At 38.4% G+C, this 26,936-nt stretch overlaps 1 protein-coding gene across 4 annotated transcripts in view; it reads right to left on the reverse strand.

Moving 5' to 3' along the window:
• Nucleotides 1–679: 679 nt before the first annotated feature.
• Nucleotides 680–26,936, reverse strand: part of LOC122542468 (secretory carrier-associated membrane protein 5) — a 60,020-nt gene continuing 33,763 nt past the window's right edge. For all 4 annotated transcript variants that reach the window (XM_043680202.1, XM_043680199.1, XM_043680200.1 and 1 more), the window contains 4 exons: nt 21,328–21,484; nt 19,407–19,508; nt 13,371–13,488; nt 680–6,071 (listed from right to left, as the gene is read on the reverse strand). In XM_043680202.1, coding sequence (XP_043536137.1) covers nt 5,883–6,071; nt 13,371–13,488; nt 19,407–19,508; nt 21,328–21,484 — 566 coding nt within the window. In that variant the 3' untranslated portion in view covers nt 680–5,882. The remainder of the gene's footprint in view (nt 6,072–13,370; nt 13,489–19,406; nt 19,509–21,327; nt 21,485–26,936) is intronic.

Genomic DNA, 26,936 nt, shown 5'->3' on the forward strand with positions numbered 1-26,936 from the left:
TATTGCCTTTGCTAATAAGATTACTAAAAAGGGGATATTTATGTGAAACGACTGAAGGAAGAATGAAAATCAAGACCTCGTGACCATTTAAAAAGGCACAAAATCATTATTACAGAACCTCAATATTTGCTATCCAAGTTGGAGCCACATTTAGGATCCATTTGTAAACAATGAAGTATTTTTACTCATAAGCACCGAGTTTCCTCACAAAGACTTGTGATGAGCAAATTCTTTGCTCTTCTGTGAAAACACAGGTGTCAATTCAATATTTCACCATAAAAGCATCCCTCCCCCAAATCCTTAACTTTGAAAAGGTATCAGCAATGGGTTTGGAGCACTTGCTAAACTTTGAAATTGTCACCTCAAACTCTTTCGGGTTGGCTAACCAATCTTTTTGCTAATAATTAGAATCACAACTCCTGAAGAAACATCAATTTTCACAGCTTAAAAATTGGGACTTTTTCTCCCCCATTATTTTGGATTCCAACACAGTATCCCAATCTAAAAATACATGTAAAGAGGCAATTCTTAATTAGGTGGTGAACTACAGCAATAGGTACCATATTGTTTTAAAATGGAGACAGAAATATGTGTTTGCATAGATGAAGGCACTATTCTGGTGAGATGGGAGTAAGGATTTGCAAAACAACTTCAGAGACAGTACAAGATAACAGCTACATGGGTTTTATCATTTATTTGTCCAGAATGATACTGACACATTGACGTATTGGAATGACAATGATATCATTTCTCAATAGGAAAAAGACAATTTTGAAGAATTACTGTACTGTAAAAAGTGATAAAATAATGCAGACAACGCTTTCTATGTAGCATTTGTATTAGCAGAGTAGCTATTAAATAACACATACAGTAACAATTCTTCAGCGGTTTTTGTAGAAATGCCCTTTTAAGTTATAGAGAGTTAACAAATTGCACTGTGCAGTTAGAATGACAGTAATTTAGGAGTTAAATAATGAACCTCCAACTGATCGAACAGCAGTTCCAAGTTAATAGGGGGAAACATGTATCCATGTTTTGCATAATCTTATGACTCAAATATAATATGTTCACTCAGCAATATTACACCAATCTGATGCAAATTATAATTCATTAAACATTAATACTGAATTAATCCTAATGCCTTCACTATATCACCAAATTAAATTCCAAAAGTCACCAATACAGATACAATTTCTATATAACCTCAGTACACAGCAAAGTCTTAATAAAGCATAATTACCATCTTGCTACTTTTAAAATATATTTACAAATATTCAAGTATTTTTGGATGGTGAAAATTGTACAGATGAATGGCCAACGTTATTCACTGGAAATCTAGATATGGCAGCTCCAAGTTTTTTAAAGAAAGAAACAGCATCTACATTTTTCATTGTGTCATGATTTCTTAAATTTACTTACTTTATCTTAACCCTCTGCCTGGGTTAACCCAGATTTAGATTTCACTTGCTCAAATTTGAGTCTTTAGTGATACCCAAAATTTGACAAGTAATTACCAGCATGCCATGATTTGCAGGTAACCAGTGGGGAGGAGGAACACACAAACCTGGATCCTGGCTATCAGAATCAATCGAAATTGGGAGCCTTCCAAAACAGCCTTTACAATGACAAGTCTCGTCTGTATAGCAACACTTCTAAAGTAGCTCCACCAACCTCAATAATCGTGGTATAACATACATTATGTTGGAACTGTTGATAGAGGGAAAATATGCCTCACCTGGACTGAAACTCATTTATTTGTATTCTTCAAATCCAAGTGTAACAAATTATTTGCAAGCAAAAATTAAAAATTGTCGAGTTCCTGAAAGTTCCCATTTGAGCAGGAAGTATACGGCAAAGAGAAGCAAGTAAGTCATCTGCAAATAATAACACAATCCAGCAGCTGGTCAAATTAAAAAAAGCAAATGATTCAATTTCTTTTGAAATTGAAAAATCATTAATCCTATACATGTATAATAAAGGAAAATAAAATGTCCTTTATCAAACTGCTAGGAACTTCAGATTTCAGATTAATCACCCTGTTTTAATGCTTAGGACTGGATCAATAAAATGCCAACACAAGCATATTGTTTTGCCATGGCTGTGTCAGGAAAGAAAGTTTGCATCACAGCAATGCAGTTTATTTCAATGTATTTTCTTCCTGTGCATATGAAAGTACCAACATAGGGGAAGAACTGCTTTGCTGAATCTTCAGAGTGCGGGCTATCAACCAGCAATAATGTTCAAATTAGAAAATTCTAGCTCGATTAATTCATTCATTCAGTTCTGGGGCAAGAATATATTTAGCTAACACACTGGTGATTTTCTGATGCCCACTGGCAATACAAAAATAGGTCTCTCATCTGCAGTTTAATTGTGAGAAATCTGACCCCATTGTGCTGACAATCAGGGACCTAACTTAGTGCTGAATGGAAATATTCTTGGGTCTAGGCTTCCTTCCATTGCATTGCATTGCATTGCATGAAAAATAGCCACCATCAGCAATTTACATTAAAGCCTCTCTTTCACCTTGGACAAATTGTTTTAAACTAGAAGAGTACAAATTAATGTTCACTTTATGATTGTAACTGCCTTTAGGCAAATCAATGATTTGATGAGAAAACACAAAAATAACAGTTTTGTTTTATAGTATATTGAGCTAGCCAATAGTTCCTGTACACTTGCAAGATACTGAGGTGCCAGAATGCAACTGTCAATTGGTCCTAGGTGTTAGATAAATCAACAAATCATTTCATCCAAGCGTGGACTTTGAGACTCTTTAAGACTCTGTAGCAAAATAATCCCCCTATATTAAATGGGATAACAATGAGAATAAGTGCATTAATTTTTGATTACTACATAGCACAATGTTTTGTGCATAGGATAGAATGAAATACCTGAAATAATGGAGGTACATTAAAGAGGGCAGTCAACTATTTTAAACAAGGACTCTGGCATGGAATCAAGCAGCAGTTCGAGTAGTGTTCCAAAAGGATGATCAGTCACCTTGAGGTCTTTTCACAATAAGGAACGGTTTTTAAAAATCACTTCAATTATTTACAGCAAATCCTTAAGAAAATGAAACCACTCAAAGATATTTTACTGTGAAACATTTAAGGGGCATAATTTGTAGTTCTAACATGCAAGGATTTCTGCTTAGTGAGCAAGTGTTTAGTGTTCACTTAACTGCTATTTTGCAATGTAGAGAACATTACTTACTTAAATATAGCTACGCTCCAAGTGCTACAATTGCTTGGCCAAATGGCATAACATTTCCTCAAAGTACAATTTGACATCTTAAATCTAGATAGAACATTTTCTAAGTGCTAGCTTCTGCAAACAATAATCCAACATCGAGAATGCCAAATACCAGCATGCCTTCGAAAACGTTAGCTTCAGAATAAAATGATCTAAAACCAAATTTTGGGGGATTAAGATGATTAAAAAAAGCCAGGAAATGTTAATTGTGTAAATGCACTTTTAAAAGGAAATGCATGTTGACAGGTTATACACTATTTGTACCATGTAGAGCACTACTTCTACAGCAATCACCAGAAAGAGACGCAGGTCAAAACAGCCTCTGTGTAAACCAAAACAGCACGAGCAAAACAGCTAGACCAGATGTAGCTAATAATGATGATTTATACTACGTCCGTACTAATACCACAGGTTTCAATGTACAGATTAAATAGTCTTATGTACATCTCATATGCTCAAACGTAGCTCAATTTAATTTCTTCTAATTTCTCATTATATAAAATTAATCCATTTTATGCCTCTCTCTAAATATGAGCATTATAGACTGAACATCTTAGCATCTTTTCAAATAAGAATTTTTCTTGAAACAAACCTAAGTACAAAACATTATTCCAAGCAAATTGCCCTCATTCCTTTCCCCTACTGTGTCATACAACAGTCATATCAAGTTGAAGATTTGAGCAGAGACTGCAATTTGGAATAGAGTTTTAGAAGGAGATAATAAAGAACAAAAAAAATGTTATTTTTCTCTGATTTGGTTTGAAAACATTAACTGGCCACGTCTCTGCAGTTGATTCTATGAGCAAGTGCCACAGATACCATTTGCTCTCTCACACCTTGGTTCATTTCGTGACCTTTAACCCATCTATCCATGCTTCTGCCTTTTGTGTAACGGGTCAACAAAATTCAAAGTGGATCTTAAATTAAATCATGTATAATAAAATATATTTTCACCTGCTGAGACAGATTTAGAAAATAAATTGAAGTCACAAATTGAATCTTTCCTCATCAGGAATGTACAGCATATAGCAATGTGGATGCAAATAAATTTCCTTGCAGTTATTGCATAAAGTTATATATTCAAGTCCCAAACCTAGCAGCCCAATGTTTAACATGCATTAGTTTTGTAGTCATCTTTTACTTCATAGTATCAGTTTTCAGGGGCACTCTTTTGGCCCTGACGATATTACATGAGAGGATTATCATCTAGATAATTCCTGACATTTCAGTAGTGTTTGTGTGTTGCTATGTCCGTTTTTCCTTTCAGAATCAAAGGGTCAAACACTTTCTACAAACATATGATGTGCAACAAGATAAAAATTCCTTGAAGTGAGAAAAACAGTTTAAAAATTAAATGACAAAAACCAATACACAGCTAACTTAAAATAAATTAATCTCCTGTGCATTATGACAAGTTATTTACACAGTTTAGTGTTCCAGCTTCAAAGTCCACATGAGGCAAAGCATGACTGCATTGCAAAGATATGGTTAATTTAAATAGCAGAGAAGTTTAACCAGGACAGTGTTTAACCAAAAAAAAAAGCACTGTTTGCAACTGAGCTTGGGGAGGGCACATACTGAAGAACTGACCAGTCTTTTTCAGCATACAAAGTGCATTAAATAAACAGATCTACCCCTTAAATAAAAAGTCTGCAAAATAAACCTCAATCTAGAAGTATGCAGAGAAAGTAAACAAACTGGAAAATAAGCAAATTAAATATGTTTTCCTCTTTGTTGTCCATGCCCTTAGCTCACTAAGTACTGCAGGAATACTGAAGATATCAAGATAGGATGGTTACAAATTATGTTGCCCATTCCACACAAAGGAAATTTAAAGTGTCTGCATTAGCTTGAATTTACAATAATCAGTACCAGAATTTTCTTTTGAAATCTCAGTATGTGCTTATTGAAGGGGCCCAATTAGGTTCAAGGGTAAGAAGCATTTTTTTTTTTAAAGTGTGAGAGAAGTAATCTATGGCGAACTCAAAACTGAAAGGCCGTCATGTACTCATTGATCATGATCCCTTACAGGTACAGATTTGATCACTGTACAGTTACAAGTTATGATTAACTTATCTGGGGTCTTTTGTTATTTAGTGCCATTACATTATCTCTACAAACTGGATTATACAATAAGCATTTCACAGAACAGCTTTGCAGGTACTCACAATGTTGCTCTAGGATACATCAAAACTAACAATCAATACTGGGTAGGAGTGCAATGTAATACAAGGGCAGGGAATTCTGCACCCATCCAGAAAATACCTGATTATTCCTAGCAATATGGTTAGTGTTATTATGGTCAAAGTACCAGATATTATTCTGTGCATGTGTGCGTACACACAGATATTTTTTCTTAAATCTTTTTGCTCCAGTTGGAAGTGACCTACATCATCACAAACACTTTCAATACCAATAACATCACATTTTTTAAAAAAAGGTATTTGCACATTGTTCTACAGCCACCACGGTTTCAGTTTTAAAGAGTATACCACAAACATTAGACGCTTTTGGAGAAAAGTAAGCTGTCCGAATCATACATATGAGGCGGGGGGGGGGATTTTTGCATGTCCCAACTGAACCCAGGAGAGGCTCTGTAAACTTTAGGGTACATTAACGCAGCAGGCTTACATCTGGTTGTTGTAAGCGTAGTTGGGAGTGTCCGAGTACTGCGGGCTTTGCATGGTCCCTTGCACTGCGCCGACAGCAGCCTGCTGGGCTGCCTGTTGTACATGTGGGTTCTTCCACGCGCCTGTGGTCCATTCCTCTTGTGCCTTGCTCATGCTGCCGCCGCTGCCGCGGTAATAGTTGTGAACCTGCAGTTGGTGATTAAATTATGGAATTTAGTCTTCAAAAAACAACATTTTTCAGAAGAAAAATGCCTCAATTAACAGAACCCGAAGCCATGCAGATGAACAGGTTGGCATTTGCACTCCGCTGAAGCTTCCTCCCGTCAGATTTCATCTCACCTCAGCCTTCAAGAAAATGATCTGCAGGTACTGGAAGTCAGAAACAAAAAACAGAAAGCTTACTTTCCGCAGATACTACAAGATTTGAGTTTCTCCAGCAAATTTGGATTTATTCCTCCTACTTCTATTCCTTTCTCCTTCTCCGTGAATACATCTATGCCATTTACCTCAAAAGTTAATTGATAGTGAGCTGCCTAATGTAGCCACTCTCTGGGCAAAAGGTTTCCTCCGAATTCTTTATTTGTTTCATAATAATCACTATCTCTTTATGACCCCCAATTTCAAAATCCCTACAAAAATAAAAGTGAAAGAGCAAAAATAAAGCTGGGGACAAAAACAGGAACAGAAATTAGCTATCAAAATGAGTTGTTCATATTGCATCATCAGCTCAATAGTTGAGGAAGACATTCAAATAGCTGTAGAACCCAGGGCTTCAATACTTTGTTATTCAAACACTGGGCTGCAGCTGACCTACAGCACAGCAGTACTGATTTGGAGCAAACAAAATCAAAGACTTCTTTTTAAAGAAGTGTCATGGTAAGACCCCATCAGCAATACAAGGGGAAGTAATGCCTTAGTGGTATGCCGAGTTGTTACCAGTCTCGAGACCCAGGTCTGAAACCTTGCCATGGAAGATGGTGGAATTTGAATTTAATAAAAATCTGGAATTAAGAGCTGAATGATGACCATATTGTTGGCTGTCAAAAGAAACCCATCAGGTTAGTGTCGGTTAGTGTGGCCGAGTGGTCTAATGCGCTGGCTTTAAGCTCCAGGCTCTACCAAGTCGGGGGTTCGAATCCCACCGCTACCTGGATCGTCGCTGTTCCACTGCAGGCCATATGCATTGCCGTTGTTGCGATTGCAGCTGCTCAGGCCTGTGATCCAGACTGACTCGGAAAACAGTGTCGGAGCCTCCTCAACCACTCTGCTTTCGGATATATGCATGGCCAGTTTCAGTGTCTCAAATAGTCAGCGCATTTGGCTGAAAGTTTAGTGGGCGGCACGGTGGCTAGCACTGCTGCCTCTCAGCGCCAGAGTCCCGGGTTCAATTCCCACCTCAGGCGACTGACTGTGTGGAGTTTGTACATTCTCCCCGTGTCTGCGTGGGTTTCCTCCGGCCATGCTAATTGCCTGTAGTGTTGGTTAAGGGGTAAATGTAGGGGTATGGGTGGGTTGCGCTTCGGCGGGGCGGTGTGGACTTGTTGGGCCGAAGGGCCTGTTTCCTCACTGTAAGTAATCTAATCTACTCCAAGAAATGAGGTTCACTAATGTCCTTTAAGGGAAGAAAACCTACTGTTCTATACCAGTTTGGCCGACATGTGACTCCAGACCCAAAGCAACGTGAAAGACTCTTCACTTCCCCTTGGGTTTTGGCCCAGTGAGGCCAACATCCAATGACTTTTACAAAATAGTATGCAGAGTTTTGGTAGTCTTCTTTGAAAGTGGTTAGAATTGTGCTATAAGCAGTTCTGCAACATTCATTTTACTTATTCCTAGGAAGAATAATTTATGTTATGAAAGGATAGCCTATACCCAATGGAAGTTAGAAACACGAGTGGCAATCTTACGAGGTCTGAGGGGTTTCTCTCTCTCTCTCATGAGACAGCAGCCCAATGGTCTGATTGGACAATGACGACTTCAATCTATGGAATTCTCTATCCCTGACAGCAGTGAAGGCTGGGACTTGGAGAATATTCAAGGTTAGGTTAGATAGATTTGACCTTCAAGGGAATTGGACAAACAGGAAAATGAGAATGGAGATGAGATGAGAATCATATCAGTCATGATCTTGCTAGCAGTGAGACAGGCTCAAAAGCAACAAAAATGGCTAATTCAAGCTCTCAAGATCCTGGAGGTGCTCCCATCTCTAAAATAGAGAGCAAAGAACTAATAGTTTAAAAAACAGAATATTCAAGAGAAAATACCATAACACTTTCAGTAAGCGAAAGCAACAGATAAATAACTTGGGTTTTAATCAAAAGAAATGAATAACTTTTAAGTTGAAATAGTAAAAGACTATAAAGGAATATCAGGAAGACAGATGTAGCAGCCAGAAGTACTTAGTGCTAATATTTCTCAATTTGAAAAATGTGTTACAATAATAATGGTGCAGGTCAACATCTGGATAATTTTAATGCATGTTTATTCAGCTTTTCAGGGTGCCAACATGTCTCTGGACCTGCCAACTGTAAGCGATAATGCAGTAGCTTGCAAATGCACAATTAAATATTTGCACTCTATTTAGCATTTATTATGCAGAGCTGATTTCTTCCAAATACAGGTACAAGCGACCAAAACCCAGTTCGTTATCCAAATTAGTGCAATGCTTATTGAACACAGAATCTCAAATATTACAGATGATAATCTATTCAGCAAAATGCAAAAATATAGACACTAAACATTGAGGAAGGAAGGAATATAAACACTAGACAAATCATGACCAAAGAAACACGGTGCTTGGTCGTCACCATCTAAGCCTACTCAATTTATGCAATTCTCAGCCAAGTGCAAATACCCACACCACCGTTACATGTTGTAGCCATCAGCCTCATTATTATATAGGAATCTTAAGAAAATAAGTGGAACCAAACTGTTTAAATTCCATTTCTGAACGTGCACAAAGGTTAGGCCATAAAGTCAGAGAGCAGGAGGAATTTCTTCAGAGAGCAGTGAACCTTTGAAATTCTCTACCCAGAGGCTGTGGAACCAAAATCAAACATGGCCAAGACAGAAATCACAACATTTCAGGATGCTATCAGGAAATCTGCAGAGATTGCAGAAAAGGCAAATAAAAAGCCATGATCTAGGATTGATGTGGAGCTGCCAGTATTGGACTGGGGTGGACAAAGTCAGAAGTCACACGACACCAGGTTATAGCCCAACAGGTTTATTTAAGATCACAAGCTTTTGGAACTTTGCTCCTTGGTTAGGTGAAACGAAGGAGCAGGGCTCCAAAAGCTTGGGATGTCAAAAATAAAACCCGTTGGGCTATAACCTGACGTTGTGTGACTTCTGACAAAGGATAGCACATGATTTGGAGGTGCCAGTGTTGGATGGGGGTATACAAAATTTAAAAAAGTCACAACACCAGGTTATAGCCCAACAGGTTTATTTGGAAGCACTAGCCTTTGGAGCGCAGCTCCTTCGTCAGGTGATTGTGATAGCACAGTAATTTTAATGAATTCCTAATAGTACAAATAGAGTGAAGGCATGGTTGACTTATTATTTCGAGTGCTTACAAGGGTGGGACAGGGTTATGGGCTGGAGTAGAAGAGGAGGATATATGGAGAAGGACAACGATCATATCTGGACCATATTTAATCCAACAAATGAATCCTAGAATCATTCAACAACTCCAAAACAAGTTCTGCATTACACACTCCACGTGATCAAACCAGGACATTAAGCTGAAGGCCATTCTCCTGAAAACTCCTCTTGAGAGTGTGAAACTGCTAAAAGTGAGTGCATCTAAACAAATGGAGACAGACAACACAACTGTGTTAAACCATTACATTCAAATCCTCAGCTATTGTAAAGGGTTATACTGTGTTGCAAACTTCAATAGTATTGGATAAATCAGCATCTCTAAAAGGATTAGCACAATAAACAAGGAACCATTTATATAAAAAAAAACGCACCATGGCTCATTAACTGCTAGAAATTAGTGTTATAGTTCTTTTGTCAGAAAACTACAGACAGAACCCATAACATGCAGCTTTACATTATGTGGACTTTACATTGAAAATTAATTACAGGACATGGCATTTGTTTATACTGGCAATATATGCTAATCTTAATTGAATCCAAAAAGTGGCAGCTGAACTCATTAGGAGTGCTGCAGTGTACATTATTCTAATACGGTCATTAATCAAATACACACTACACAGATTCAGAACGCAAAAAGTAAAAGGCCCCAACAAAATGAAGCAATTTTTTTTTCTTTTTTTCTTGGTTCAAGTACAAAAGTTCATCACCCTCTTATCAGAGAAGTTAATACATACTGCTAAATTGATTTCTTTTTCCCTAGAATTTTTTTTAAATTGAAACTAGGGTTCAGGTGGACTGCCATGCACTACACTCTCCCAACATTAAATCAAGGAAATTGGGAACATCAACAATAAAAAATCCCACATCTCTTGATGCCATCAACATTATGGGGGCCTTCTGCTTTACATCAGTGTATGCCATCAATAGCAAGTCTTCAATTCTGAGCTTTAATGTTCAAATGTGCAGCTTAATCTCCGATCAGGTTGACTCATGGATTTAATTAGCAGCTGTTTTCTATGATAAAGGGGTTCTGGTTTATTCCATTATAAATAACACTGATTCAATTAACAAATCCAATTCCTAGGCTCCTGGAAGGTTTTTTTTATTCTCAAGAGAATATTTTGTCTTGGTGGGTGTGCAGATCATAGACTTCCAGATTAATGGGTTTTCAGCATACATTTGATTCATTATCACAATCTCATGAATGAAACAGTGGAACTGCAGGACATATTGTTTGATTTGAAATAGAAATGAAAACATGCAGCATGCCAGGAGTGCACATTTTGAAGCAGAGAGAACAGAGGGAGAAATGCATTCAAAGACTGTTGAGAAAACTCAGGCTATGCATTAATCTACTGAACCTGTTCAAACAATACTTGTTAAAAGTCAAAACTAACAGAATCCAGCTGAAGGTGGTTATTCGGTTCATATATCCATTGCCTTCACTGGCAAATAAATTTATCAAGGAATTAACAGCTATATCTTAAAAATAATAAGGATTTCTTCAAATATCTCAAACAGCACATCAGTATAATATAACAAATGCAATGCAAAATAATCTAGCAACTCCTAACCCACAAACCAGGTTAACAGTTAGCAGTCTTGGAATGCATCTCTGGAAGAGGAAAATACAGAACATGATACCTTCTATTTGAGGTGAAAAGTGAGCATATAGAAACAGCAGTAAGACCATTACAAAAAAAAATGACAAAAACTTTTAAATGAACAGAATGAATTAGGTTTTAATATATTTACCCCTTCCAAGTGTGAAAGCGCTTACATACGCAGACTGCTGAAAGGGAGCTTTGGGTGCAGATGATTAACGATCAGTGGAAGTAAGTTGAATTAACATTCTCAGATACAGTCAATAATTTTGCAAGCTTCAGTGAACATTTCAATTTTATGCATTAATCCACCTTTGTCACACTGTCACAGCCTCTAACTTTTCCCGATTTGGAGGAGCCGGTGTTCAACTGGGGTGTACAAAGTTAAAAATGCCACAACACCTGGTTATAGTCCAACAGGTTTATCTGGAAGCACTAGCTTTCAGAGTACTGCTCCTTCTGACAACCACCTGATGAGAGCAGTGCTCCAAAAACTAGTGCTTCCAAATAAACCTGTTGACTATAACCTGACGTTGTGAGATTTTTAACTCAAATTTTTCTAAGTCACTTCCTTGCTATTTAAACCAAATAGGAAAACAGATGCCACTCTTAAATCAAATCCACTTTTCTGCTATTATCTCATCATCAAAGCCATGAGCAAGGTAACCAGGTGTGTGAGGATCTTCAACCTTAATTTGGGCCATCTGCTGCTGAAATCCTCTTACATTTTTTATCATCTCCTGAACAGCCTCCCATAAATCACCCACTTTTTCAGTTCGGTCATTCAAAATTTCTGTCCATATGCTATCCTGCATTAATGCCCAGTCACCCATTACTTCAGCCGTGCTAGCCTGTAGTGGCTTCTGTGCCCTCAGCAAGTTGTCAAATCTTACAACTCTCACCCGGATGTTAAAATCCTTTCCTGGCCTCTTCTGTGTCTGCTTCTAACATTACCACAACCTAACAATCATTTATATAAATATCATTAATAAATTTTGGAAACCAACTTTCCTGCAGTGAAAAACATTGTCCTGTACAACCTATTCTGTGCCCTCATCTTTCCCCAATGCACTTTTCTCTTTGAGCACTGGCTCTTATTTGCTAGAGAGTCAGAAAAGTAACTTGGCACCACACAAATACGAAGGATTTGGATGACTCTAGACAAAAGGGAACTGTGCAATACAGGCAAGGCCCACAAAGAGAAAAATCTAAATACCCTCCTGGCCTGGACCAACTAGAACCAAAACATTACCAGGGTTTAGGGTTAGGGGTTAACCCTAATGCAAAAACCAGTGCAGATGTCCATCTTAGGGCAGAAGAGTAACTTAAGCATTTCATTTCAGCAGTCTATACTCAGACAGATGTTCCTATTGTTAATGCTTTTCTTTGCACAGTAGTAGAGGAGAAAAAAAGTCAAACAGAGAGGGAGAGGCCTATCAATACCCAGCAAATGGATGGCAATAAAACTCAAATAGTAAATACTAATTATTGCCTGAGCTATCGGATCGCGTCCAGTCAGCTGAAATTTTTAGCTGATCTTCGCCAACTGGGACTGTGCAAGCCCAGCTGACCCAGGAGTCAGACTGCAGTCCCCCAACTGATTTGTTTCAAAGATTTCACAATTAGTTGGGTATGTCAGGAAGTATTCATCAATAGCTGCAAGCTATTTCACGGGCATTCAAGGAACTTTCAACAAAACAGATAAAAAAAGAGTGCTCAAAAAGTGCCACTTTTCCAATGAGATCCTCTAATATTTCCCCATGACAACCCCTTTTCTTAGATGCTGTTTTCACCTGCATATGGGTTTGGGACCTGTGCTGCCCAACCTAACTTCCAGTTGATTCAGCTCTCTAAAGCTGACAATTCCACTGTCAGAAACAACTAGTCAGAGCTTTTGCGGAAATTTCAGCCATATGAATCTCAGAGGCAGATGGATCCTTTGAAACAAAATGAAGTGACTGTGTCTTCTTTTGGAGTTTATATTAAAATGCAAAATGTTGTTCCTCGTAAAGCAGCAACTGGAGATCTCCCTCAATTATTAAATACCATGGTGGCAAGTCCTGAACATCAGTATTGAAAAATTAAGTTGCAAGGTGGTACTGCCGAAAAATACTCCCAAATCATGGATAAATAAAAAGTGGCTTAATTTCTGTGCTGTTCAAATGAATTATATTTTAAGCAACTTCATATTCCTTAAAACTTACTCCTTTGTCCGAATACATAGCTCTGAGCAGCAGCAGGTGCCCATGCTACAGCCCAATCAAATGAACTTTACCTTAGTTAGAGCAACGAAAGACAGCACAGCCACTGCCGTGAACATCACAGTTGGGAAGAGCATCACAACCGCTGAGCCTGCATTTGTTCCAAAGAAGGAAATTGTAGCTATCCAGCCACTGTAGAGGAGGGGAGGGGAAAAAAAGTGATATATACATTAGACTCATCCACCAAGTACTATTAATCTTGTTTTAAGAATGCTGGAGTAACCTGAACGGCAGCACATATTAAAACAATGCCAATATTACATACCTTTTACACAATACCTTTATAACTGGGATCACAATGTAAATTTATTGATTTGAGAGGCATTTTGTACCCCATGTACAGTACACAGCGTTACAAAAACGCACGTTTTTTCCTGCATCAGATGTATGCCACAATTCCTGCAACCATTCTTAAAAACAATTCTATTGACTTCCCAACATCTTCCATAACAAGTTATTTTACAAGTTTTAGGAGTGGATTATTTGCAACTGCTAAAACTACATGGTTGGACGGAGAGCATGTTTTACTTGGCAAAATGATCAAGGGCTATGAAATTGTGCAGAAGATGGATGAATTTGGCAGAGACAGTGGCAAAATTGCCAAAACTATTAGCATTGTTAATTGTAGACAATGTGAATAGAATTTTATAATTTAGAAAAACTTGATTACTTACAATTTCAAAAAATCACTGCATAATTTGGGGGAAGAGGCGGGGGTATATCAGGAACGTGAACACGAGATTCATGCTGCCAGCTTTATGAAATCTGCTACAACTTCAGGGGTTTCATGTCAGGAGGCATATTGGGAGTCATAGTTGGAGATGTACAGCATGGAAACAGGCCTTTCGGTCCAACTTGTTCATGCCTACCAGATATCCTAAATTAAACTAGTCCCATTTGACAGTACTTGGTTCAGATCCCTCCAAGCCCTTCCTATTCATACACCCACCCAGATGTCTTTTACCAGCCTCCACCACTTACTCACGCAGTACATTCCATACATGCACAACTCTCTCTGAAAAAGATGCCTCTTAGGTCCCTTTTAAATCTTCCCCTTTTCATCTTAAACCTATTCCCTCTAGTTTTGGACTCCCTGACCGTGGGGCAAAGACTTGGACTATTCACCCTATCCATGCCCCTCATGACTTTATAAACATCTAGTCACCCTACAGGGAAAATTGCCTCAGCCTATTCAGCCCATAGGTCAAACCCTACAGTGCTGGCAACATCGTTGTAAATCTTTTCTGAACTATTTCAAGTTTCCTGAAGCAGGGATATCTCATTTTAATTGCATTTGACATTCATAGGAATGACACTGGATGACCTATTTCCCCTATCATGAAACTAATGTATGACCAGATGATCTGTTCATTTAGTATTTATAATTACCAATGTGGCAAATAGGCACAGATTTACAGACTCACATGACAAATTTCCATCATCAGAAAATTTGGTTTTACCTCTCTGGAGATATCACTCACTATACCATGGCCATTTTTACTTCCTTGCATTACAGTGAGTGAGGCACAATAGCAGTACTGGTGACCCGATGACACTAAATTCCAGACTCCTTCCATATCAGGAAACCAAGCCTTCCATGGAAAACAATATCAGGATAAAACAGGAACATGCGTTGGCATTCAAAACATTCACTTGATTAAATCATTCCCATTCGCAGAGTACGATGCAGATTGTTTATTCATTCGTGTGTTTTATCTGAAGGCAGATCCTTGGTGCATTGTCTGATGTTTCATCCAGAGACATTTTCATGTCTACCTCAGTTGGAAGTGGAATTGCACTTGCTGTGTAAACATGATCCTGAACCAGATGCTAACCCCCTAGCCAACAGAACCAACATACTCCAAATGATGCAGTTATTGGAAAATAAATTACTGTGCACATGAGCACATTAACAATCAAAAATTGTACTTCTACAAAAATGTTGAATATCGATTAGCATTTAATATACATTTGCAAAACTTCGTAGTTAATGGAAACAAAGTTTGCAGCTAGCAATTTCTCCTACAAAAATGGGATGTTTTCCAATAATTTACACCATGACCCACTCTTTAGTCAGACATCGACTCGCTTTCCACTCCATTCCTTACGAAGCAGCATGGTCAATACTTCATTTACAGCAATCTCTCGGAGCAAAACACATGGGACTTGTGGTTTAGTAAATGAAATTTCCATTGAATCCGTCACACACTATTTGTATTTGCTCATCGCTAAGCCTAGTCCCAAAAAAAAAGTAAAAATTCAGATCGGATTCATTCCTCTTCTACTGCCAGGAGGCTTTCAAATGATATTTGACACTTATGCACTGTGACAGTGTATACATTTATTCACCCTAAGAACTCATTAAAATGCTGTTGACAGAATAGATTGGAGGTATCAAACGTCCACAGACTAGTGTACACATAGATACTCATAGAACCAAAAGGAAAACGGAACAGAAGAATTTAGATTAGATTAGATTCCCTACAGTGTGGAAACAGGCCCTTTGGCCCAACAAGTCCACACAGACCCTCCAAAGAGTAACCCACCCAGACCCCATTTCCCTCTGACTAATGCTCCTAATACTATGGGCAATTTAGCACGGCCGATTCACCTATCCTGCACATCTTTGGACTGTGGGAGGAAACCGGAGCACTGGAAGAAACCCACGCAGATGCGGGGAGAATGTGCAATTACCAGAGGCTGGAATTAAACCAGAGCCTCTGGTGCTGTGAGGCAGCAGTGCTAACCACTGAGCCACCATGTTGCCCCCAAAGTGGACAACGCTTGCTGATTGATAGCAGATCACACACAAATCTATTTCTCAGAAGTGGAGAAAAACATTAGTGGTTTGGGATGGGGGGGGCACTCAATAAAACATGGGCTTTCTATACAGTATTTATCATTCTTAATGCCAAAACTTGCACAAAAGTGGGCAATCAGAAGAAATTAATATGACATTGGACAGATTGAAGTTGAGAATGATGCTCTTTTAGCAGCTGGCATCTTATAATTTGTTTAGACCTGCTGCAGCCAATTTTCAGCATTTAATTACAGCACCTTTTATTACTTTGGGGCTAAACTTGCGATGAACTCAATACAATATAAACAGCTGGATGGTTGATTCTTCAATGTTTTGCAACGAGCAACATTGGTGTTTAAATTTAATGCGCTGGATAAATCCCTAATCAACAGTCCAACACCAAATCAATATCTAATACTGCGCTCTAAAAACCCCTGCAGCTCTCTGAACAGACCATCTGAAATGACAAATCCACCATAAAGTAGCAAGCAAAATACTGCAGACAGAAACATCCTAAATCATTCACCCATTTCAACAAATTTACCAAGGGTACATACAATCAGAACATTAGATTGTGACATTTTGTTAATGATTATTCAGCTGTTCAACACTAATTTTTCCTTTAACTGATCCTAACAGTACTTATTCTGAAGGAAATGGGAAATAAATACCATTCCAAGATTTACATTGCAATGTTCATTCCTGCACAGTTAACTGATTAGTCCGAAACTATACTGATTAAGTGTCTAGAATACAAACTACAACTGTCACATTAATATATAACCACTAAATTCTATTATATTTAAAAAATGAGTTAGATTCCACTTATGAATTATGATGTTTTGAGAGTCATTTTGATATAAATTAAGCTTACTGAAGCCTACATACTATTTAATTCATTCAGAAGGTATAAATCAAACCAGTTGAATTAACTTGCAGCAAATTTATATTATTAAAATTTTTTCAGACAAGTTTCAATACAGTATAGTTATTATTAGATTCAGGATATGAAACCTAGAGTCTACTTTTTTTAAAAATGGGCTGAAAAAGTTAAAGGAAACTTAAATGTTAAGATGACCATGAATCACAAAAAGGTAGCAAGCAGGTACAGCAAGCAATTAAGACAAACAGAATGTGGGTCTTGATTGCAAGGGGAATAGAGTATAAAACGAAGGAAGTCTGGCTACAACAGTGCAGGACACCCATGTGTACAGTGCAGAGTTTTGGTCTCCTTACTTAAACAGGAATATACTTGCATCAGAGGCAATTCAGCACGGTGTAATCCTGGAAAGAAGTAATTAGCCTATGTGGAAACGTTGAGCCAGTACCCACTGAAGTTTAGAAGAATGAGAGATGATCTTATTAAAATAAATACTGACGGTTGGCTGGGTAGACGTTGGTGTGTGTAGGTGTGCGGGAGAGAGAGAAACCTGGAACTAAGTAGAAATTACAAACATAGCAATGTCCTTGCAATGTTCTCTCCAAGATGTGCTAGCCCTCTAAGGTTCTGCACACGTCAATTGACGTTCCAACAAATTCACCCACAGTCATGGAAGTCACTCGAACTCTGTAGTTCAAGCACTGAAAAGAAAAATTAGAAGGAGCATTGTCTCCTAGTCAAGATGAAGGCAGGTAGGAATTTCTTCCAGGGGTGGGGTTTGAGTCTTCAGATAGGCAACTCCAGAGAACAGTGGCAACTGGGTAAATGGTATATAATCAAAAGGTTGGCCTAGATTTTTTTTTAAATCAATAAGAGAATCAGAAGGTTTGTGGGGCAAGTAGGTTCAGGCAGCTTAAATGGCTTACTCCAGCATTATTTACCATAATTTAGTTTAGTCAATTGCTTTGCATCCTGTCTTTACACCAAATCCAGTTTACCACAGCATGTTGAAAACAGCCATCAATAGACAAGTGCTTCAAATTCCATGAGGAGGAGAACCCTTAAAGATGAAATTTTGCAGATCATAAAGTCTGGACACACTAAATGTTCTCCAAGTGGCATGCTTTCTTTCTCACTTTTGTCTAATCATAGTAATAAATAAATATGAAGCAGTGCCAACATACAGGATTGTTCTTTGGTCTTAGGGAAGTGTTTGCCATGACAGCAAAACAGCCAAAAATCAAACGCCACACCCAGAAGATTGTAATTGTTAATCTGGGCACCAGAGTCTTCATGAAATTTGTTTAAGCTGAATAGACAGTTCATGTTCATAAATGTCAAATTTTCTTGTTCACGACAGAAGCAATTTCTTAACCATTTGTTGGTAACAGCTTTGTTGTATTAATATTTTTAGTCAAAATTTCTAAATGAGAGAACAGGGTTGACTTAACAGCAGCTCCACAACCTGCACTATCAACAATTTTGGTTATAAAAAAAAAAATCAGAAGGGAGATATGGATGGAAACGGATTTACCCAAGGTATGCAGAGGGGATTTTTGAATCATAGTCAACTTGGTACCTTATTGATTAAACAGCTGCTGCTCATGATCAGTGGAAAGAAGACGGAGATCACCATAGCTACCTGAAACATCCTTTGCAAGAAATAAAAATGCTTCAAATAGAGTAAATTCTTACCATGTGAACAATCAAGAAATTTAAAATCTATTCATTAATACTATAATTAATATTCCATGAACTAGTTCTATTCTAACAAGCCATCATCTTTGGTTTCATAATGAGAAGTCATAGGGGACCATTGACGAACATGACGTATGCGAAGAGATAGATGAGGAAGTACGGGAGGTGGCTTGGTGGGGCATAAACACTGGCATGAACCATTTGGGCTGAATGGCCTGTTTCTGTGCTACACATTCTATGGAAAGTATTGAATATCCAAAAGGTAATTCACAAACAAGGTCAAGTACACATACAAGTAAGGTACACGGCTGGAGAGGTGAGCATGTGTGTGGTTTACAAAACAAAACACTAGTTTTAAAAGATACTTTTGAAGTTTGAGGAATTTGGAGAATTCTAGAATTGGGGAGGAAAAGAACGTTCACAGGAAATAAGGGTTGCTTATCCAGAGATACCCCACCTCCAACACTCTAACATTCAGTAATAGCCAACTAAGATTGAAACTTCACAGCTCACTCACAACTGGGTTATCCAGTTGCTTAATTCTGACTGGATCCCTTTGATAAACCTGTTTTAGATGAGACACATTAAAGTGAGAGATAACAAATGTCAGCAATATTCAAGCCTTAATTCCTCAATATACTATAGCTAGTGCAACAAGAAATTGATTCTTACCAGACTCCCCAGCCAGGGATTCCCACTGCTTGAATAATGCTGATTACCAGCTGGGCCATGAACGTGAAGAAGAATGCCATAAAATTGAATGAACTATCTGACCTAGGAGTGCAAGCATAGTACATAATACATTTTCAAGAGCTTTTTTCAAAGTGGCCTCTTCATCTCTAGGTACACAATGGTCTCCAAAGATATAAAAGATTTGGATCAAAAAGGGTCAATTTCGTGCTCACTTGAAACACGCTTAAGTGAAAACTACATTAAAAATCTCCAAATAGCTGCAGCAATTAAGAATGGTCAGAAAGCTGAGAAAGAATATCTCCAAAAAAAAACTGCACAAACTTAATTATTAAAATCAAGGCTGCCTTGCACAATAAAACCGAACAGTACCTTAGCAATTAAAAAAAAGTTAAAACAAAAAGGATGTTAATTAATATGAATGGCATAGATTGTAAATAAAAAGGTTAGTTGTGCTGGCAAAGATTTTACACACAAAATTAGTATCCTACACAACCCGAAAGTCTTACATATACACGTTTCATTTGCATTTTCCATAGGGTACTCTGTAACAAAACTTGTTTCCTTTCACATTAAATAACATACCTGGGAAGAGGGAACATTTATTTAACGGTTAGCAAAAAAAACGGCAAACAGTGCTTATGACAGAGGTTTCAATTAAAATTAATATAATGAAATCAAAGACAACACCAGTAACTTCACTGGGTTGGGCGAGGTGATTATTTGTAGCTTGACTGTTGTTAGGAGGAAGGGTGGAGAGAAGAAAGAAAGAACAATAGTGAGGATCAGTCGCACCCAGCAGAACCGATGAGGATTACAGATTGGAACTGCTCGAGTCAGTGTCACAGAGGAAGTGCGGCAGCATGAATAGAAAATAAGCAAAGAAAATTTTGCTTGCAAAGACCCACTAAACAGACAAAAATTGGTTTGGGACTTTGATGCTTTGTCCTATTGATTCCATTTGTTTCATATGCTAAGAGCCTTCTTTCAGATGGTATTTTGGCTCAGGAACCAGTGCACCATCGACAACAGTTCTGGCATCTTGAACATAATTTCAGGCAAAGGAGTAATCCCACTGCATGACCCAAGATTAGAAAAACTGGATTCAATTAATATGGATTTTGTGTCCTCAGCCAAATAAAACCAGAAATAGAAAGCACACAGCAATAGAATTAGACATGAATCAGAAGCCCCACTGACATGGAGGTTTCAATAATCAGCACAGAAACTTACACTGAAAAGTAATTTAGTCAGCCCAGCACTAGAGTAATTTTTCACCTGCTGTATTCACTTTATATGTGGGTAGCTTTCAAAATGCTATTAGAAATCCTCAAGTCTCTTTCTCCCCCTCCCAAATGAAATTCTATTGCTTGCACTTGAGTGGACTGCTAAGTATAATCTGATGCATGATGTATGGAGTCACCAGCATACTGGGTCTCTTCATCTGCAGATCTGTATCGTCTCAGCATGCTGCATCCAATCTTCAGAAATTTTGGTGTTGCTAACTCCATAACACTGGTGGTTGTACAGAGAAATCTATTAAGTGGCACCAGATGTATTTCTTTACCACCCCGCTCCCAACCCCATTAAACTGAGAACTGTAGCTTTTCTTTCCCCTCCCTAAGATTGACAAATATTGATTCATTTTCCTTGAGATATTAATTTGTCATTACTTTTGCAGAGGGTTGTAAGAATGTGAAGTTTCTCATCAAAAGTAAAATGTTCCAAATGTCTTTTTGTTTTCTCTAAGAAACCAGTAAATCAGTGGAAAGAATTGTCCTCAATTTATCTCATCAAGCACCCCTCTACGAAATCTGGACAGTGTTTTCAACAAAAGTGTCCTAATGTTCTCATCCATGTGAATGGGGCGGAGGAAAAATGAGCGACAGCTCAGAGTACTTACTTGAAGGCTTTGTAGATTGGTCTAAACCAGCAAACATAAGAGCATGGTGTGAACAAAATCAGCCAGAGAAAGGCCAGTCCAAAGTTGACAGCTCCACCTCCTCCAATCAACCAAGCTAGACAGCCAATCAGATTCACTGCAAGTGTGATGCTGTTCACTGCAACAAAGTATCAATAGCACACAACAGCCAATGATCATTCACATTGCAGGCAACTAACATGGAGGTCAGCATTTCCACAAGTAAGGCAATGAGCCAATTAGCAAAGCGGTGATATAAGCCAATGCCCGGCAAGGTGTTATGCTGGAGAACTTGTTTAATAAAATTATACATGGCACAACTGTTCTGACATCAGCAATGGGAGCAGGCAATCTACCTTTAGGTCAACTCAATACTTATTCTCCTTTTACTATTTTCCATAAACTGTACAGAAGTCACATTCTGAGCATACTTATGAAAACTTCATAGTTACCTGTCATTTAGATATGACAAAGCCCTAGGATGTCCAATACTACACTAGCCAATATTAACCTGAAACCAAACAAACTAGGAAGCCACTCATTTTTGATCGTCCCAACCTTTCCATGAAACACTACATCATTCAGAATTTATGGAGATGTCAGTTTGTTATGCATAAAAGGCATTCATCATTTGAAGAACAATCACAATTTCAAAATAAATTTGGAATATTGAGAGCAGTTCTAGGCCCTGTATCTTAAGGATGGATGTGCTGGCACTGGAGGGGATCCAGAGACGTTTACAAGAATGATCCTGGAGATGAAGAGCTTGTCATGAGGACTGGTTAAGGACTGGGTCTGTATTCAGTGGTTTTTAGAAGTGGTTGGGGTATCTGATTGAAACCTACAGATACTGACAGACCTGGGGTCAAGAAACATAACCAGCTGTAACCAAAATCGTGGAGAAGACTCGACAGGCCTAATTCTGTGCCTATGTCTTGTGGCCAGATGAATTTAAAAGCCAAGTTCAATAGTTGTTCAACACATGACTGTTTTATCATGTGACGTAGTTAAACGCAGACTGTAGCATCCAATAGATGGGTGATGCTGCTCAACATAGAATTACTGCAGGTGATAAATTATAATCTGGTCTAGAGCTCTCAGGTAATATATAATTTGTGCAACGACACAAATTCCTCCTAAGCTGATGCACTGCAAAGAAAGTAGCAGTGATCTTAGCAATCTCTTGATTTGCTATTTCACTACTGCAATAGAAAAGTACAGGCCGACTAAATTAGATCATCCCACAATTTCTTGGTGCACTGCAAAATGCAATTCTTCAAATAGTCTTAGAAGCAACATGTCCACAGTAACAGTGCTCTAAAGCCGTAGACAGTTCCTTGTACGGCACTTGAATGGAATTATATATGGCTCGATTGTGGTATTTATGATGGATACATGCTAATGCACAAGAGTTAGGAGGCTGATGCGTAGAAAATATTTGCCCTAAGAACTCAGTCACCAAAAAACCGCTACATTGTACTAGGCATTTCTGAGCCCACTGGGCAAAGGAGTGGGGAAATTTTTGAATAACCATTCTTTTCATAGATGGAAAAATAACTAACTGCTTCTCTCGCCATGGATGCTACTTGAGCTGCTGGGCATTTGCAGTATTTATTTCAGATTTCCAGCATACACACAATATTGCGCTTTCGTCTTTATACAAAATGAGAGTTTGGTTGGTTTTGGTTTTTTCCCCATTAAAGAACCCACCAGTTGTTCTGTCCGTTTCGCTCCCATTACATAGGTGTAATAGCACTTTTTAAAAATATCTCACGGCTAATCATAGCCATGCTAAGGAACAATACATTAAGATTTCACTGCGTAGATAAAATAATACAGTTTAGATATGTTAACACCTGATTAACCTAACCTTGCATCTGTGGAGAAGCTGGAGATATAGATTAATCTTCAGATAAGGTCCCAGAAAAAGCAGTCTTTTAAAGGAGGCAAAAACAAAATGAACCGCTACAACAAAGTCTTGGATACGGGAGCAAGGGTCATTCTTGTCTTTTCACCTTCAGCTATTTGGCTTCTTCAAACTGGAAACAATATATCACAAAAACAGAACGTGGAGCATCATAACGATGCAGCAGCTACCTTTCATCAGTACAACACAGAAAAACAAAGCAATTTTTAAAGAGATAATTTGCCTTTATCTCACCACCTGCTAGAGGGCTTCACAAGGGCATCTGATTCACATCAGGAGTATGCTATACAAATTTACCCCATGACATCCTTTGCTATTTCCTGATCAATTGACAAGGAATCCAGAGTAACATGTGGGAACAGCAGCCAACATTTTTTCTAAAAAATAAGTTTCTTTCTTCACCAATATTAATTCCAACAAGGCTGCACCATCAAAGGCTTGCCTTAGAGCTAACTAATCTCACCATGTATAATGGCTTAAGTGATTCACACATCAGTAGATTTTCCAGTTTTCAAGCACATCAAAAAGGCCACTATTAAAACCATTAAGCCATGGCTTTGTTTGACCATCACTTTAATTCAGACACGCTAGAAGTTCAGTATATATTCAATTCAAATTTGCAACACTCTGCCCAATTGATTTCCCCTTGGGCACACGGGATGCTTGCTCTCATGAAGCAAGAAGGAACTGAGACCCGTTTATGCTTCAAGAAAACAGTTGGGTTTCAGGCTGCTCGCCCTTCATGGGTGTTAAGACTATCTTCATAGCAAGGACAGAATGAGAAACAGAATAAAGAAAACAGGTTGTTGGGATGCAAGAGATCTAAGGCAACATCAGGATGCACAGATAACTGAAGCAAAGATCAATGACATAGCTCTCAATTAGCTTAGGCTACCAAGTTCAGAGGCATGCCTGCACAGTACACAATGTGCACTTATATTAGGAATTTACATCAAGGTTTAGCAATGCAGAATTCTTGCACATACGAATTGAGAGAGTAGGTTCTATTTATTGTGACAATCTATTCCACCATGAGCACAGAGAGGAAACTTATCACATTTCTCTAAACTATCGATTTTCAACAATGGGGGAATTTCCCTGTAAAAACCAACACATTTCAGCAATTACTCATCTGGAAGAAAAGGATGGCTCTGCAAAGGCTTTCATGAAAAGAAAGTGAACTTGTTACCATATTAGAGCAGGAACGATAGGCTCATAGGCAAAGGGGGAAAAAAAAAAGAGCACAGCTTGTGCTCATAAGGAACATGGCAGCATCCAAGGAGCTTTGAAATCGACGTTTCGGTTTGCCCGAAATGTCGATTTCGAAGCTCCTTGGATGCTGCCTGAACTGCTGTGCTCTTCCAGCACCATTAATCCAGAATCTGGTTTCCAGCATCTGCAGTCATTGTTTTTACCTCATAAGGAACATACCTCACTAGGGTGGACTGAAACCTGGTCAGAGAAGCAGAAAGTCATTTCAGACCAGAAGGAGGTCGCACGGCCCATTATACTTACTACCAGCTCTCAAAGAAGTCTACATGGTTCGTAATCTCCAGTGCAATTTTTTTTTCTTCGAAAAACTCGATTCTGAACGGTTTTATCTGATAAATAGAGAACATCACTACAAGAATATAGTGAGCACCTTGAAGAATTGTTTTTGAATGCTTTTAGAATAGGGAAGTCCTCCTTAAAAGAGAGAAAATAAAAATGTAGAATAGGATTTGAGAGAGAAACAGATTAACGTTTTACAAAATTTGTTTTGCCTTCAACTCAAATACAGCATATCTTATTCTTCTCTCCCGGTTCCCAATAACCCACTCCTCCTTTGACTTCCAGCTTTATTCAGGTTGCGTGAGGCTGCCACAGTGCTGCTTGAGCACCTTCATGTCAGCAACCAGTTTAAGTATTTGGCAGGTGGGTTTGCAGCTGGATGCCTTTCCTATCACTAACGCACTCCATTTAGTCAGACAGCAGGCAAGGGTACAGACACATGCCAACTTGCTTGCACCAGTGGCTGGTTTCGACCAGAAGCATTTATAGTCTTGAAATTTGGTTTGAACCAGAGAGTATCTTCCATGTCAGGAGGAGGAGATCCACCGAGTCACTCCAGCACTCCCTATCCTAACAGCTTTCTTTATAGAGCTGAATGGGTGATCTCCAAAAGTATTTCATTCCTGTCTGGCGCAAGACTGCAAAAAAACACAATAGCAAAAACATGGCTCAGAAGGGAAGTTAGAGATAGGGTATTAGATGCAAAGAGGGATACAAATTGGCAAGAAAAATACCAACAGACCAGAGGGTTTGTAACAGTTTTATACATCAAAGGAGCATCAAGGGATTGATTAGGAAGGGGGAAAGTAAAATATGACCGCAAGGTTATAGGAAACATAAGAATTGGAGTGTAAAAGTTACTATCTATATGCAAAGAGAAGAAGATTGGTGAAAACTCATGTAGGTCCTTACAGTCAGAATGGGGATCAAAGAAATGGCTGAAGTAAACTCATACTTTGAGTGTCCTAACGAAGGACACAAACAACATGTTAGAAATGATAGGGCATACAGACTTTAGTGAGAGGGAGCAACTGGAGCAAGTCTGTATTAGTAGAGAAATTGATGGGATTGAAGACTAATAAGGCCAGATAATCTAAATCCCAGAGTACTTAAGGACTTGGCCGTAGAAACAGTTGTATGCATTGGTGGTCAACTTCAAAGATTCTTTCGACTGTGGAATTGGACTGGAAGGTAGGTACTGTAACCCCATCATTTAACAAGTGTGAGATAGAAAGAAAAAAAAAGATACTTCTGGACCAGAAGTCTGTCATCAGGAGTGAGGATGCCAGAGTTAATTATCAAGGATTTTATTGCAGAGCACTTGGAAAACAGTGGTAGAATCAGACAGTCAGCATAGATTTACAAAAGGGGAATAATGCTTGACAAATCTACTGGAATTCGTTGAGGATGCAACTAGTACTGTTGATTGGTGAAGCCAGTGGAAATGGTTTATTTGATCTTTCAGAAGGTATTTGGCTAAGTCCCACATAAGAAATTGAAGCTAATGGGATTAGGGCTAGTGTATTTAAATAATAGCAAAATTAATTAAAGGCAGGAAACAGTAGGAATAAATGGGTCATCTGCTGAATGGTAAGTGTGATGAAAGGGGTACCTTCAACTACACTAGGTGTCCAGCTATTCGCAATATATGTTAATGATTTAGATGAGGGAACTAGATATGATCTCTTAAACTTTGAGATGATAGAGGTGGGAGGAAAGGTGACTTGTGAGGAGGATGCAGAGATGTTGCAATGCCATTTAGACAGCGGAGCAAGTGAGCATATGTGGATAATGCCACATTATCCACATATATGATGTGCATTTAGTGTGCATCAATGAGAGGATATACACTTTGGTACCAAAAATAGAAAGACATTATTTGAATGGCTGTAATTTAAAAAAAAAAGAGGGGAATATTCAAAGAGACCTGGGTGTCCTTATATGCACCAGTCACTGAAAGTAAGCACGCAAGTGCAGTAGGCAGTAAAGACAGCAAACTGTGTGTAAGCCTACACAGCAAAAGGATTCAAGTACAAGGGTGTATTATTGCAATTACACAAGCATTGGCGAGGCCACATCTATTTCGGTCTCTTTATCAGAGGAGGAAGGATGT

Source organism: Chiloscyllium plagiosum, chromosome 40 (genome assembly GCF_004010195.1).
Source record: "Chiloscyllium plagiosum isolate BGI_BamShark_2017 chromosome 40, ASM401019v2, whole genome shotgun sequence".
Classification (NCBI taxonomy): domain Eukaryota; kingdom Metazoa; phylum Chordata; class Chondrichthyes; order Orectolobiformes; family Hemiscylliidae; genus Chiloscyllium; species Chiloscyllium plagiosum.